Below are 15194 nucleotides of genomic sequence, written 5' to 3'. Positions count from 1 at the left end.
GTTTATATATCTGATTATGACATGCACTTGATTAATAAACAGGTTTAAAAAACTTCTTAGTCACAAAACTATGGAACATTTAGTAATATTAGTTTTTGTTATTTACATTTAGTCTCTTCTCATCGCATTCTTTCATTCACAATTTGCTGATGATTTTGTATGTATCTTTATCTTTAGGGTTTCGTTGTTTTTTATTGTATTATAAGATTTCACTATGATGTACCCATGTCATACCAAAAAAAAACATAAACCCCAATAAATAATGTGCACCCGTTCATCTCGTACACAAAAAGCATCATGAAAACGTAAAACAAACGACGGGAGGGCGTTGCTGCGTCACGTGACCGTGGCCGCGGTTACCATGGCCACGGTTGCCGTGTGACGCTCCCCGGTCTCCAGGAAGTGGAGCTGACGGGCAACATGGAGGACAGTCTGGCTCTGGGGGACGGCGGGGTGTCGAAAAGCGTGAGTTTTCTCCGAACTACGAGTTATTAGGCCACTTGTTCAAGAAAAAAAAAACGTCACCTAGATAACTAGTTTAAAAATAACGCTACGTGCACGTTTAAAAGCAGAAAATATGCAGTGCGGTCGTGTTCTGGTATCCCGTTTTACTCCAGATGCTGGGAAGGATTGCGAGTTCATGAAAACACATTTTAATCCATCCTCATTCAGCCTAAAGTGCGGGTTAAATATATCGCCACGGCAGGCGTTTACCTGCGTATTGTTAATCGGAAGTGTGTGTGTGTGTGTGTGCGCGCGCGTGTGTGTGTGTGTGTGTGTGTGTGTGTGTGTGTGTGTGTGTGTGTGTGTGTGTGTGAGAGAGAGAGAGATGAACACTGAGCAAAACACCGTCCCCACACGCTGCTCCCCGGGCGCCTGTCATGGCTGCTCACTCAGGGTGATGGTTAAATGCAGAGGATAAATTTCACTGTGTGCACCGTGTGCTGTGCTGCTGTGTATCACTTTACTTTACTTTGATTGTAGAGGTCTGATCTGAAATGTACACATATAAAAAATAAAGTGCATGTGTGTGCAGATGTGCGTTATCATCAGTAAACACTATGCAAATAAATATTAAATAAAAAATAAAGAGTCAATATGATGTTAATCAATTCAAATATTTTTTGCATGTGTTATTTGTAATTAAACGGCGATACAGAATAAGCGATTATTTTGTGTTGAAGCAAGTTCAGCAACTTTTGTTTCTCACACTGTACCTGGCCGTGCTGCTGGGTTCGAAAAAGCTGCTTATTCTAAAGAACGTTCCCAGCAAGAGAGATTCCGTAGTTTTTTTAATACGTGAGGTGAGGTGGATGGTTTGAGGTTTGTTTGATTCTGTCGTTTATTTTAAACGCGAGGTGAGGTGGATGGGAGTTTAATTCTGTCGTTTTTTTAAACGTGAGGTGAGGTAGATGGGAATTTGTTTGATTCTGTCATTTTTTAAACACGAGGTGAGGTGGATGGGAGTTTAATTCTGTCGTTTTTTTAAACGTGAGGTGAGGTGGATGGGTATTTGTTTGATTCCGTCATTTTTAAAATGTGGGGTGAGGATGATGGGAGTTTGTTTGATTCTGTCTTTTTTTTAAACGCGAGGTGAGGTGGATGGGAGTTTAATTCTGTCGTTTTTTTAAACGTGAGGCGAGGTTGATGGTTTGAGGTTACAGGGTGGTAGTAGCCTAGTGGGTAACACACTTGCCTGTGAACCAGAAGTCCCGGGTTCAAACCCCACTTACTAGCATTGTGTCCCTGAGCAAGACACTTAACCCTGAGTGTCTCCAGGGGAGGACTGTCCCTGTCACTACTGACTGTAAGTCGCTCTGGATAAGGGCGTCTGGTAAATGCCGTAAATGTAAATGTAAATGTTTGTTTGATTCGATCTATCATGTTTTGCTAATTTCATTCTGCGTGAAATGCCAAGCATAATTTAAATTCCCATCCGGTGTCCCTGTATTCATACAATACTATAATGTAAAATATTGCAATGTATTGCTGTATTGATATTTTCTGGCTGTTGTGTGTGTTTAGGTTGTGAGGTCCGGACGAAGAGCTCGACATGATGCAGATGTCTCTTCGGATGAATCACGCCAGCGGAAATCTTCTTCCTCTGCTTCAGCAGGAGAGGTGACGTTAACGCTGCCTTTAAATTTTTACAGTTTAGTATTAAAAATGAATCTTTGTATGCTCTGTTAACCCTTTACCTCCACAATTTGCCCCAAAATGATCTAACAATTCTGCACAGTAGGAGGAGGAAGAGGTATTGTCACCGAAGCATGTTTTTTTTTTTATTTTATTTTATTAAATCCGTTTCTGAGTAACTTTATACCATAAACTGTAATTGCTGCAGCTACTTCTGAAGAGTCTCTTACCTGTAAATTACTGAAATGGTATAAAGTTGTTCTGGTGTGTAGTGTTGTGTAGAGGGTTGCTGTGCTGAACAGTATTTTGTAGTAGTTGTCATCACGGCTGTTTGGTGCTTTGGCAATTTAAAGGCCAGTCATGTAATTCTTTCTGATCTCCCCAAAATATTCACAAGCTGTATTATTTCATAAGTTCTGGTTTATTTCACTTTGAATGGTATTTTTCTGTCTTTTTTTTGTTTGTTTGGTAGTGAATAGGCTTTCAAAAAGTCGTATTTCATCATCCTGATTTTCACATGCTTGAGTGTTCTTTGTAAAGGGTGAAGTTGGCTCTTTGTAATATAACCATGAAGAACAGTCAGTAAATAATATTTTAGCAGTATCTCATAATCTGACCAGACCCGGACTCAGACCCGGACTCTGGATAAGGGTGTCTGATAAACGCCATAAATGTAAAGAGTTGCATAGAATGTTCATAGTTTTTCATGGTCGGGTCAAATATCTGAGTCCAGCACTCAGTCCTTATGGATCATTACAGGGGTTAAGTGTCTTTTTCACATTAAATACTAATTAGACAACCATTCATAGTTTTGTATTGTTTGAGTGAGGTATTATCATTAAAATGGAGTGTTTCAAGATTTTAGGCCCAAATTCCTAAAACAAGAGCAATGCAGTAGAAAGTACCAAGAATCGCACTGGCGATTAAGCTAAAAATTAGAGCGCTCAATATCATTTTAATGAAAAACTGAAAAAATGTAATAAAGTCATTGTGAAAACTGCAGCACAGGACATGGTGACGCAGTGAAACATGTCCTCTGTATTTAACCATCACCCTTGGTGAGCAGTGGGCACCGTGACGGGCGCCCGGGGACCAGTGTGTGGGGACGGAACCTTCATCAAGGGGACCTCAAACTGGTCCATTTCCTTAACCAGCCAGGCCAAAACCCCTTATAGAATCTGATTGCAGTGGGAAGGAAGGATTCTCTGCAGAGTGTGTGATTGAAGGTGCTTTACAGCTCAGTCACCACACTGTACATTGGGCGATCAGTATTGTTCATGGCCCTTCCACCACAGACCACGCCCACCACAGGGCCCGCCCTCCTGGTCAGAATCATGTGGCCTCGAGGTGTTGAATAAAAGCTCTTATTCTGGTCTGTCCATTCTGCTGAGCCCCCTGTTAGAGTCACGAATGCTCTTTGCACTCCCTGGAGAGGTTTTAGGCCCTCAGCTCTTCTCAGATATTGATAGATATTGATTGACTCCACCCCCCCCTCAAGGTTCCAGTTGGAGCAGGAGCACCGAGGTAAAACCGCAGTAGAATCCATGATCTTTGTTTGTGGAACATCAGCGCTGCATTTTACATGAAACAGATGGCATTTTTAGATGCCTTACACCAAAGCATTGGCATCTGGGGCATCTGGGGTCTGACTTGTCCCCAGGACTGGGGGGGCCAAATTTCTCTAACATGGAATTCTAGTAATGCCTTTTTTTTCCTGTAACCTTCCCAAATTAGGCCAACCTCCCTGGAGTTCGACCGGGATTCTCGCGCCCTCTCTGACCCGCCTTCCACATAAAATACATTTTTCCAGGGTGTCGTGTGACTTGGCCTGTTTATTTGTTGTGCGGATAGTCTGTCAACCCGTCATGTTTCTCTTTCGTTCCTGCCCCCCTAAAATACACACTCAGTCGGTCACATCTTAAAGAAGCTGTTTCAACCGAAGCCTGCGGTATGGTAATGGCTAGGTCCTCGCGGATAGGAATTTAGATCCGTATCACTTTTCCCAATGACTTCATGAGTTTCATATAACCACCACCGGCCTTTAAACCCATTCTGAAGTCACAAGATGACCTGAATATTTCCTCCATCCAGGATGGGAAGCTCATATATGGTCAAGAAGGGTCTGGGCTGAGGCATGAATAGCTTTTAGCATGTCGGCCAACCCGCCAGGTATGAACTCTCTGTCCTCGGCCTTCTTGGATTCGAATGCAGGCAAATGTGGAAAGCCGAGGTCATGAAACTGAAAATTTTTTGGACTTTGCGGAGTATGTATGTTGAATTGTTAGCTGCTTGTCCCCCCGAGCAGCCGTGGCCTATCGGTACGTCTCCCTTGTTCTTGTGGCAGTCCCGTTTTTTTCTCGAGTTGCACGAAATTCCTCGTTCGGCCCGAGCCGTGTGGCGTTACTCCGGCGTCCGGGCAGTGATGGATCCCAGGCCCACAGACCGTTTCCTCTTTCTGTGTGAAAGAGAAGGAATTCCTGCAGGGTCCCGGCGTCCTTCTGCAGGCCCAATTTGGTAATGAGAAAAATCCATTTGACGCCCGGCCACCCGGCGTGCACTCAGAGGAATTCCGATCGCCGGGTCGCGTTCCTGCCGCTCTCAGGGCCGGTTTGACTATTTTCACAACTATATTCAGAATCAAAGATTGAGCGGGAGAGAGAGGGGGTATTTTTTGAAGGCAGCCGGGCTTCTCCAGCGGTTCCCACGCTCTTGAACCGAGGTCAGAGGAATAATCTGGAATAAAGGGAGTCCCTGGAAAGACATTACTTTTTAACGCTGGAAACTTTCTCCTCCATCCAGACCCTTTCCACATTATCCAGAGGTTTTAATGAGGTGGAGACGTCCACTCTTTTCCATTGCAAACCAGGGATTAGGCCTGAACTTATTTCCACCATCTCTAATTCATCCTCTTTTAAATAAAAGTGATGAAGTGAAGTGATTGTCATTGTGATACACAGCAGCACAGCACACGGTGAAATGTGTCCTCTGCATTTAACCTTCACCCTTGGTGAGCAGTGGGCAGCCATGACAGGCGTCCGGGGAGCAGTGTGTGGGGACGGGACCTTCATCAGGGGGACCTCAGTGGCACCTTGGCAGATCGGGATTCGAACCGGCAACCTTCTGATTACGGGTTCGCTTCCTTAACCGCTAGGCCACCGCTGCCCCATTTGTAACCCCATTTGTAACATTTGTACCATGTACATAAAATTGAAGCTAAGAACAAATACAAGTCATAATAAACCATAAAACAATAAAAGTACTAATACACTTCACATCACTAATACATAAACCACGAAATCAGCATGGTGAGACATCTGTGTGTGTATGTGTGTGTGCTACGTGTCCATCATCTCCTCTCTCATCTTCCTCAGGGACCTCCACCTAAGCCACCTCGTCGCCAGGGAGGCTGGGCGGAAGACACCAGCGGCGCAGGTTCTGCGAAGTGAGTTTTTCTTTCTTCCTAAACTCGTCTCATAAACACACAGAACGGGGCGCGTGTGATATCGACTGGTTCCTGTTAGGAATCGAATTGATTGTCGGCCAGGTTTGCTCACTTTTCCTACCACAGCCAAGGTCGGGACGGTCAAATGTTCAGCTGCAGCGACGTCGAAACTGTAACCGTAAAGGGCAAAAATTCAAATTCATTTGTATTTTAATATTAGAATTCTGCTCTCTGTGTCATTTTTAATAATGTGTTGACATTACTGTGTCCATTTATATACTCCACTCCTGCATATTTATGCGCTACATGATTTCGAACAGCCCGTTGGATCTAAAGCAATGACTGTAGATACCGAGAGAGGGACTTGCCAGCAGGCGGCGCTGTTTCTGCCTCTTTGGAAGTGCCACTCATGCCGTATGAAGGGAAAAACAAGGCGAATGCCAATCTCGGTGTCCCCGAGCCTCATTAACCCGCGTGATTAAATACGCGGCCGATTCTTTTACCAAACGTCCAGCGTCTGGAACTCCTCTCTCGTACGGGCCAACGCGAACCTGCGCGCCCCTGTTGTTCCACGTGGCCCAGGCCGCTCGGCGAGGCCTGCACACGCCGGGCCTCCGGCCGTAACCTCGACACATCCCTCTCCGGGAAGGTCAGCGCGTCGATTCCCTGCACGCGCGCAACCCGTCTTGATTCCCGGAGGGGAAAAAACGGGCGGAGACGCGAGGGAGAGAGGGCGCCGGGGCCGAGGTGTTAAAGGGCTTCTGGACGCATTGATCCTGCTCTCTGGAACAAAGTAAGTAATGGCCCCCACCGGAGCAGGAGAGGACTTTTCTCCTCTCGCCTCCCCTCCCCTCCGGCCCGCTCAATGTCACCCCCCGTGCTCAATCACCGCTCGCCCTCCTCCCGCTAATCCCAGTGCAGAAATCCCGGGATTTGCCGATCTATCACTCCTAATTGACACTAAATGATCTGTCAGTTTATTGATGAACCTCTGAAGCCAGGTTGTCACAATATATTTTATCCCTAACAACTTTTTCTCGACAGTTTTACCATGTCTATTGCTTCACCCTACATGAGTCTTAATCAAGGGGACCTGTAATGTGTTTGAAGGGACGGGGACGGGGGACGGGGCAGGACGCGCCAAGGACGCGTTCAGTATCACAGACTCTGTACGCTGGTGAAATAGCGCTATTTAAAAAAATTCCAGCGCGGCTTCCTTCTCCGTCGTTCCGTAAGAAGCTCATAAATCTGTCCTGAGGGGGGCGCTACACGACAAGGAGAGACCTCGGGGTCGTCCAGATGGATTTATTTCATTTCATTTCAGGCTTAAGTGCTTCGCTGACGGTAAAAATGAATGTGAATAAAGTCCAAACAAGTGATGCCTGCTGAAGATCATTCCTCAGGTCTGTTAAATAATGGACGGGACTCGTTTGTTACGTGGTGAGAAAGTTGTCTTCTGCCCCGCAGGTCCGGGAGACGACAAGCCGCCGCCGCAGCAGAAGAAGAGGAGGAGTAAGTTTCCTCCCCGACTCCGCCGCGGCGCCTTGATTAAAGCGAGACGACGATTTCAGCTGTTTGTTTGTTCGCACGTCTCGCCGAGAGGGGAAATTACCCAGGTTGCCCTCAAATTGTCCTTGGTTTGCAACTAATCCTCACCTTCCAAGAACAATCACTTATTCTGATTAAAATACGGCGGCAGCTCTTTAAAATTCCTCAGAGTTCCCGCGTGTCCCTACACTTTATGTACGGCGTACGTGCGTTTGGTTGGACGTACACAGTCCGGACTCTACACGTTTGTATCATCCTCGGCTTTAATTCGATCGATTCCCATATTTCATTTTTCTGTGTGCAGCCAGCGTCTGAGGCCGCAGACGCCACAGGAGTCCGATGATGAAGGAGGTGAGTGGAGCAGCGTGACCTCCTCTGTGACCTGTTATCTGGTGACCCAAGCAACTCAGTTCCCCAAGAAAAGGGCATTTATGAACAAATATATTCAGCATGTATACAGGATGTGTTGTATATATTTGTGCATAATTACTAATGTTCATACTATAGCCCTGGTGCTCTGTTATTGTATTAAATGGATGGTAGTAGCCTAGTGGGTAACACACTCGCCTATGAACCAGAAGACCCAGGTTCAAATCCCACTTACTACCATCGTGTCCCTGAGCAAGACACTTAACCCTGAGTGTCTCCAGGGGGGGGACTGTCCCTGTAACTAATGACTAAGTCGCTCTGGATAAGGGCGTCTGATAAATGCTGGAAATGCTATGCAGTTATTAATTAGCCGGCCTTTTTTACCGGACCCGGACAGACAGAGACAGCCCTTCGCTGCTGGGATGCGGCCGGTCGGGGCCATTTGGCCCTCAGATCGCCGATGACACGGAGCGGGGGGCCCGACCCCGCCCCCTCACTCAGTCCTGGCTTCACCTCCACTCGGCCCGGTTCCGGCGTGGCGTGGCGGCGTTAATTGGCGGGGAGTTATGGGACCGTTGGTGGTGGTGGTGGTGGGGGGTGGTGTTCGAAGCGGGGTGCCACGCGAGGCCCCCTTTTTCTTTTTTTTTTGATGTCATTGCACTAAGACCGTTAAATTTGATTAGGGGTCCGGAGAGGACGGGAATGTGCTGAATGAGCCGCTTTGGAAGCGCGAGGACACAGTGTCACGCCAGGGGCCTCATGAATATGAAGCAGCGCGCCGCGCGCCCGCATTTATTTGGCTGTTGGAAACACAGATGAATCTTGTCAGCGGCTAAACTAGTGTGGCATTTTTAATTCGCTTTAATTAAAAAAAAACTCGAGAGGAGAATGAGTTATCAGTGGCTTGTTTCATTTTTTTTATGATTTGATGAGGGGTGGGGGAGAAGTGGCGACACCTGCTCTTGACTTTATATATATATATATATATATATACACACACACACACATATATATGTATAAAAATGTGTGTGTTTACATACTGTCCTTACACTGTGTGTGTGTGTGTGTGTGTGTGTGTGTGTATATAGTGAAAGAAGTAAATTTTTTTTTGAAATATGAAGGATTAAAAGGTGTTTTTCATGTTTGTGCTACAACGCGATATATAAACGAACGCAGAAGTAGACGGAGGGGCTCAGAGAACAGAAACTCGCACTTCGTATCACCGCTTCATGAAAAGAAGGACATCCTGCGACGAACCCTTTATGCAAATGAACGTTTGGGGTTCTGTACGGCGGACGAGTAGAGTGCACCGTCGCGGTGGGACGCTGTAGCAGCCGAAACCACCGGCAGACCCACACGGAGACCAACTTCGTAATCAGGTAGTTACATTCAAAAAGGACAACTTTTAATGTTCATCTTCAGGCCCAACCAAGTACCGGCTGTAGAAAAAATGCCTATAAATACAGATGGGAAGTTTCATTACTAGAATAAAAGGATCTTTTGCCCAATTATTGCACTTGTGCAGAAAATGTGGATATTTTTTCAAGTGAGAGCGGGAGAGAAGAACGTTTCTGCGAAAGTTCAAGTCGTCCTTCTTTGGGAGCGGCGCCGCACTCCGCCCTGTTGCGATTTGCCAATTAAAGGCGGTTCCCACTGTTTTGAGCGGCGGGCAGGCGGCTCGCGCCGCCGCGGCTCCTGCCAGGGCGCGCCGTGACTTCCGACCCCACACAGATGGGCCCGCAGGCAGGCGCGCGCTCCTGGAGCCCGGCCCGCGGCCGCCGCGAGTGGCAGGGTGGACACGCGGGTCGGCGCGCCGGCCGCACGGGGTCCTGAGGGGTGGCCGGCGGCTGACAGCGCCCCGAACGCCGGGGGGCGGGAGGGGAAGGGGAGGTGTCGGTGGCTTTCCGGGGAGCCCCTGGCCAGAGCCTCTCGCTCTCAGCAGGACAGAGATGCCACTTCGCCCGCTGAATATTCATACCCGCCTGGCCACTGTGACAGGGGGCAGCTCGGAGGAGGATGTTGAAGACACGGAGGGGGAGAAGGAGAGGAGAGGAGAGGAGAAGAGAGGGAGGGAGGGAGGGAGGGAGGGAGCGAAGGACGGTGGGAATCGGATGCAAATTTGCATATGGCATTAAGCAAACAACAAACAACAAAAGAAGACAGAGCGCATCTGTCAGGCCGTGGGAAGCGTAGTGAACTCGTGTCAGATCCCTCAGTTTCCACGCTTTGATGGGCCTTTTCTTTGGCTTCAGACATTCCAGTGATTCCAGACCTGGAGGAGGTGCAGGAGGAGGACCTCACCATGCAGGTGGCAGCTCCTCCAAGGTAAATCCTCCGAAACCCCACGCTGGTAAGATTCCTTCGCACGGTTCCTCGTGGCCGTGGGCGAGGAACCCACGTGAGACCCCGATCCGGGGCACATACCACTGATTTACGGGAGTCCACCTGACCCCCCTCTTTCCCATGACCCCCTGAAACACGGTAGCGGGGTCGGGGACAGAGGTACAGCATATTAGTCCAAGATGATATCCACCACGAACTCATTGCAGGGGCAATGTAGCATGTAATGTGCGGTAAGTAGGACTGACATGCGCCGCCAGGCCGCGCCCACCCTTCCCCCTTTTTAATTCTCAAACTACCCATCAGCAGCTGGGTTTCCAGCTTTCTGTGGCATGAAAGCGACGTGATCGTCATCGTGAAACACTGCAGCGCAGCACATGGTGACACGGTGAAACGTGTCCTCTGTGTTTAACAGTCACCCTTGGCGAGCAGTGGGCAGCCATGACAGGCGCCAGGGGAGTAGTGTGTGGGGACGGTAACTTCATAACGGGGACCTCGGTGGTACCTTGGCGGATTGGGACTCGAACCGGCAACCGCTAGGCCACCACTGCCCCACGAGCACTTTATTATCCAGATTCTGGCAGAATCTATACTATGTGGGACCTAAAAGGGACCTAAAAGGGACAGCGGTGGCCTAGCGGTTAAGGAAGCGGCCCCAAATCAGAAGGTTGCCGGTTCGAATCCCGATCCGCCAAGGTGCCACTGAGCAAAGCACCGTCCCCACACACTGCTCCCCGGGCGCCTGTCATGGCTGCCCACTGCTCACCAAGGGTGATGGGTTAAATGCAGAGGACACATTTCACTGTGTGCACCGTGTGCTGCACTGCTGTGTATCACATGTGACAATCACTTCACTTTTAAAAAGAACCTTCTGAGACCGTGAAATGAGTTTGGTGGCAGTGGGTAAGACGCTCGCCTAAAAACCAGAAAGGCACAGAGTCGCAGGTTCGAACCCCACTTACTACCATCGTGTCCCTGAGCAGGACACTTAACCCTGAGTGTCTCCAGGGGGGGACTGTCCCTGTAACTACTGACTGTAAGGCGCTCTGGATAAATAAGGCGCTCTGGCGTGAATGTAGACGTGGAATGTGACTCCATGCTACGTAATTTCCCGCCTGTAACGGTTCCGCTCTGGTTTCCAGCATCCAGGTAAACCGAGTCATGACCTACCGAGACCTGGACAACGATCTGATGAAGTACTCCGCGTTCCAGACCCTGGTAAGACCCCGACTGGGAGGTTCCCGGGCTCCAGCTTGCTTTACCGTTGACTCTGTAAAGTGACCCCAGCGGAAATAAATCACCCGCTGCGGATATAATGTACGGCGCGCGTTTCTTCCACAGGACGGGGAGATTGACCTGAAGCTCCTCACTAAGGTGTTATCTCCGGAGCAGGAGGTGCGCGAGGTGAGAGATGGTTTTAAATATAGCCGCCTCCGCCACCTCTCTCGGGCCGGCAAGCTGTTTCTGGGGCGCCTGGGGGGGGGGGGCAGGGGGTCACTACTGTGTCTCAGAGGTAATTAAGATTTATGACGCGCAGATTAAGCCCCCCCCCCCCCGGTACTTTCTGGCTCTTTAACTTTATCATCCACACTATCGTTCGTTCTTGTGTTCCTGACCATCTGATTTTTGCTGTCCTCTCTGCTGCTTCTCGCTGGGCCCGTCCAGGAGGACGTAGGCTGGGACTGGGATCATCTATTTACAGAGGTGTCCTCCGAACTGCAGACGGAATGGGATCAAGGAGAGACAGAGGATCCGGCTTCTCTTCCTGTGGCCTAACAGCGGAGAACTTTCTACAGACTTCACATCTGCTTCCACAGAACGTCCCTCGTGTTACTGTTCATATTGAATGATTGGTTGGTTATGCTGTGATGTGTAATTTAACGTTTTATAAATAAAGATTTTAATGCTGACAGTTTATTTTGTTTAGTGCATATTTTTCACATTTTGTGAGGCAAGAGGCAGATTAAATAAGATGTAGCTTGTCATCTCATATTTACCCATCAGAAGGCTGGAATTAAAGCGCCTGATAACCTGCATGTTGGTGTTGGTAGTGGGCGTGGTCACGTTCGCTGGAATTAAAGCGCCTGATAACCTGCATGTTGGTGTTGGTAGTGGGCGTGGTCACGTTAACTGGAATTAAAGCGCCTGATAACCTGCATGTTGGTGTTGGTAGTGGGCGTGGTCACGTTCGCTGGAATTAAAGCGCCTGATAACCTGCATATTGTCGTTGGTAGTGGGCGTGGTCACGTTAACTGGAGTTAAAGTGCCTGATAACCTGCATGTTGGTGTTGGTAGTGGGCGTGGTCACATTCACTAGGAATTAAAGTGCCTGATAACCTGCATGTTGATGTTGGTAGTGGGCGTGGTCACGTTAACTGGAATTAAAGCGCCTGATAACCTGCATGTTGGTGTTGGTAGTGGGCGTGGTCACGTTCGCTGGAATTAAAGCGCCTGATAACCTGCATGTTGGTGTTGGTAGTGGGCGTGGTCACGTTAACTGGAGTTAAAGTGCCTGATAACCTGCATGTTGGTGTTGGTAGTGGGCGTGGTCACATTCACTAGGAATTAAAGTGCCTGATAACCTGCATGTTGATGTTGGTAGTGGGCGTGGTCACGTTAACTGGAATTAAAGCGCCTGATAACCTGCATGTTGGTGTTGGTAGTGGGCGTGGTCACGTTTGCTGTAGTTAAAGCGCCTGATAACCTGCATGTTGGTGTTGGTAGTGGGCGTGGTCACATTCACTAGGAATTAAAGTGCCTGATAACCTGCATGTTGGTGTTGGTAGTGGGCGTGGTCACGTTAACTGGAATTAAAGCGCCTGATAACCTGCATGTTGGTGTTGGTAGTGGGTGTGGTCACGTTTGCTGGAGTTAAAGCGCCTGATAACCTGCATGTTGGTGTTGGTAGTGGGCGTGGTCACGTTCGCTGGAATTAAAGCGCCTGATAACCTGCATGTTGGTGTTGGTAGTGGGCGTGGTCACGTTCACTAGGAAATAAAGCGCCTGATAACCTGCATGTTGGTGTTGGTAGTGGGCGTGGTCACGTTAACTGGAGTTAAAGTGCCTGATAACCTGCATGTTGGTGTTGGTAGTGGGCGTGGTCACGTTCACTAGGAAATAAAGCGCCTGATAACCTGCATGTTGGTGTTGGTAGTGGGCGTGGTCACGTTAACTGGAGTTAAAGTGCCTGATAACCTGCATGTTGGTGTTGGTAGTGGGTGTGGTCACATTTGCTGGAGTTAAAGCGCCTGATAACCTGCATGTTGGTGTTGGTAGTGGGCGTGGTCACGTTTACTGTAATTAAAGCGCCTGATAACCCGCCTGTTGGTGGTGGGCGTGGTCACGTTTGTGTACAAGGGGTATTAGGAATGTGAAGAACCGAGTAATACAGAAGAAAAAGGGTGGAGATGGGTGCTGCGCTACACCTGGGTGTGTCGCATATTTAAATCCTCTAGAATGAGGAAGTAGGAGGCGTGCTGCTGTCAGTCATGTCTACAGGCTCCTCCCCTTTTAAAACCTTGTTTAATAAAACATCATTAAAGTTCATCTTTTCTATTTCAGAAATAAATACACCAACAAAAAGTGCTGGCTGGGTAGTTAGTTCCTCCTCACCGATATACAGGTAACCAGCAACTAGCAGCCACTTCTTGTTAATTCTGTAGATTCAGACGACATGAATGCTGTCATTTTTGTAAATTATGTCGCGCCCCCCAGTGACAAAACAACTTTTTGTTCAGCGTTGCCCCATTAAACCCCCCCGCAATAGGGATCTCTGGTATCTTGTCTAGGAAGTAACTTCTTCCCACCTCAAAAGAAGAGCGGCTCGACCACTCAAGACGTTTCCTTCGATATAAAGTAATTAACCTGGGAAAACTTCGGCAAAGTTGAGGAGCGGAAGAGAGAATTCCAAGGTTAATGATCAGGTAAGCTAAAATCCAGTTGATTAGGTGAAAATGAACTTTGTTCGTCACGGCAGCGCAACCTTATCATTATTGACCACGTCATTGACTTTATCTGAAACGGAGGTCTTCCTTTCTGCACAATTATCTCAAATTGCATTGAGCCAAGTTTCTATTGACATTAGAAGGATTAACATAATTAAATCGTCGCTGGACACGAGAACCTGGCTCCTTCGGATCTCGGCGGGCCAGGGGAGCGGGGCAGGGGCGCCCGGGGGCTGCGCCACTTTTTCCATCAATACCGACGAACGCCCGAACAGGCGGCTGATGTCAAATGAATGTGTAATTATGGGAATTGTGACATTAATCTCCAGTAGATGAAGCCCCACGTCTATCGAAACACGTCCCTCGTTTAATTTAATCCAATATGGAAGAAATAAATGGATGATCAAGTACACAGAATCAAATAGAAACACGTTAGACCAGAACCACACACACAAAAAATGACTAGAACCCATCAAAGTGATAAGAATGAAGAAAACTATCACGTAAAACAGGACCAGGTGAGCCAGAAGTAAGCACCGTGGTAATAAAGTGTAAAGTGTTGAGATGTGGTGACTCCTGCGCTGGAACCAGAATGCTCCCTGACGACTTGACTTGTCAAATTAAATACCTTCACGGAAACCTAATGTTGATTTAGAACATATTTCTGATGCTCAAATTCATTAAACTCGAGTTGCAGTTTTGAAGAATGCATTGTGAGGCGTCACTTCTCTCTCTCTCTCTCTCTCTCTCTCTCTCGATCTCTCTGTCTGTCTTTCCCCTGAAAATTCTCGCTCGCTTCCTGCCCATATTGGCTTATTTAGCGAACCTTAATGAATTCTGCCCATATGCCTTGAGCAGCTGCCGCGATGCCCCTTCCTCCCTCCCCTGCCGAGCTGTGAAGTGCCCATCCATGTACAGACAACCTCTAGCTGTCTCTCTCAGGGATGGCAGTGCCCGCCACTCCTCTGCTGGCACCGGGCCGCCGCGCTCTGTGTGTGTGTGTGTGTGTGTGTGTGTGTGTGTGTGCGCGGGGAGGCAGCCCGCTCAGATTAGGGCCCTGTGATCGTGGGTAACTGACCCTCCTCAGACGGCTGGCCCCAGCTCCGGCGAGTCTTAGTGGGGATTAGAGGAGGGGAGAGGGACCGTGTCCAGCTCCTCAAAGTGACCTCTCCGCTTCTCTCTTTTCCGCCTCCATGTTGGCCCCTCCCCCGATTTCGCTCCGGGTCTCTCTTCCTCTGATCGTATCAGAGTTCACCTTTTATTTCTCTCCTCCAGTTCTGATAAAAACAACAAAAAAAACAGCAACGACACCTGATCTGATTTATGAACCCTTGATAATGTTCAGCTTCATATAAGAAAGCACCTCTAGATGGCGCTGTCTGGCGCTGAAAACGAGTCACGTTCACGTCAAATAT

At 48.3% G+C, this 15194-nt stretch overlaps 1 protein-coding gene across 2 annotated transcripts; it reads left to right on the top strand.

Annotated features, from left to right (window-relative positions):
* Positions 1-385: 385 nt before the first annotated feature.
* On the top strand, positions 386-11750 carry ift43 (intraflagellar transport 43 homolog (Chlamydomonas)). Of its 2 annotated transcripts, XM_028970918.1 has the most exons (10): positions 386-465; positions 2026-2121; positions 2243-2254; positions 5508-5578; positions 7046-7090; positions 7431-7477; positions 9748-9820; positions 10978-11053; positions 11177-11239; positions 11501-11750. In XM_028970918.1, exons 1-10 carry the CDS (start codon positions 421-423, stop codon positions 11609-11611), a joined length of 639 nt encoding a protein of 212 aa, XP_028826751.1. In that variant the 5' UTR covers positions 386-420; the 3' UTR covers positions 11612-11750. The 2 variants fall into 2 exon arrangements, with proteins under 2 accessions (XP_028826751.1, XP_028834790.1); XM_028978957.1 differs by lacking the exon at positions 2243-2254.
* Positions 11751-15194: the final 3444 nt, after the last annotated feature.

Source organism: Denticeps clupeoides, chromosome 1, assembly GCF_900700375.1.
Source record: "Denticeps clupeoides chromosome 1, fDenClu1.1, whole genome shotgun sequence".
Lineage (NCBI taxonomy): Eukaryota > Metazoa > Chordata > Actinopteri > Clupeiformes > Denticipitidae > Denticeps > Denticeps clupeoides.
Note: the sequence above shows the minus strand (reverse complement) of the source record. Positions and strands in the feature narration are given on the sequence as shown.

Excerpts from the sequence above, each read along its gene's own strand:
- ift43 (XM_028970918.1), top strand. The coding sequence starts at position 421 with ATGGAGGACAGTCTGGCTCTGGGGGACGGCGGGGTGTCGAAAAGC. Across the intron at positions 7,478-9,747 it reads GGAGTCCGATGATGAAGGAG|ACATTCCAGTGATTCCAGAC; the intron begins GTGAGTGGAGCA and ends CTTTGGCTTCAG. Across the intron at positions 11,240-11,500 it reads CGGAGCAGGAGGTGCGCGAG|GAGGACGTAGGCTGGGACTG; the intron begins GTGAGAGATGGT and ends GGGCCCGTCCAG.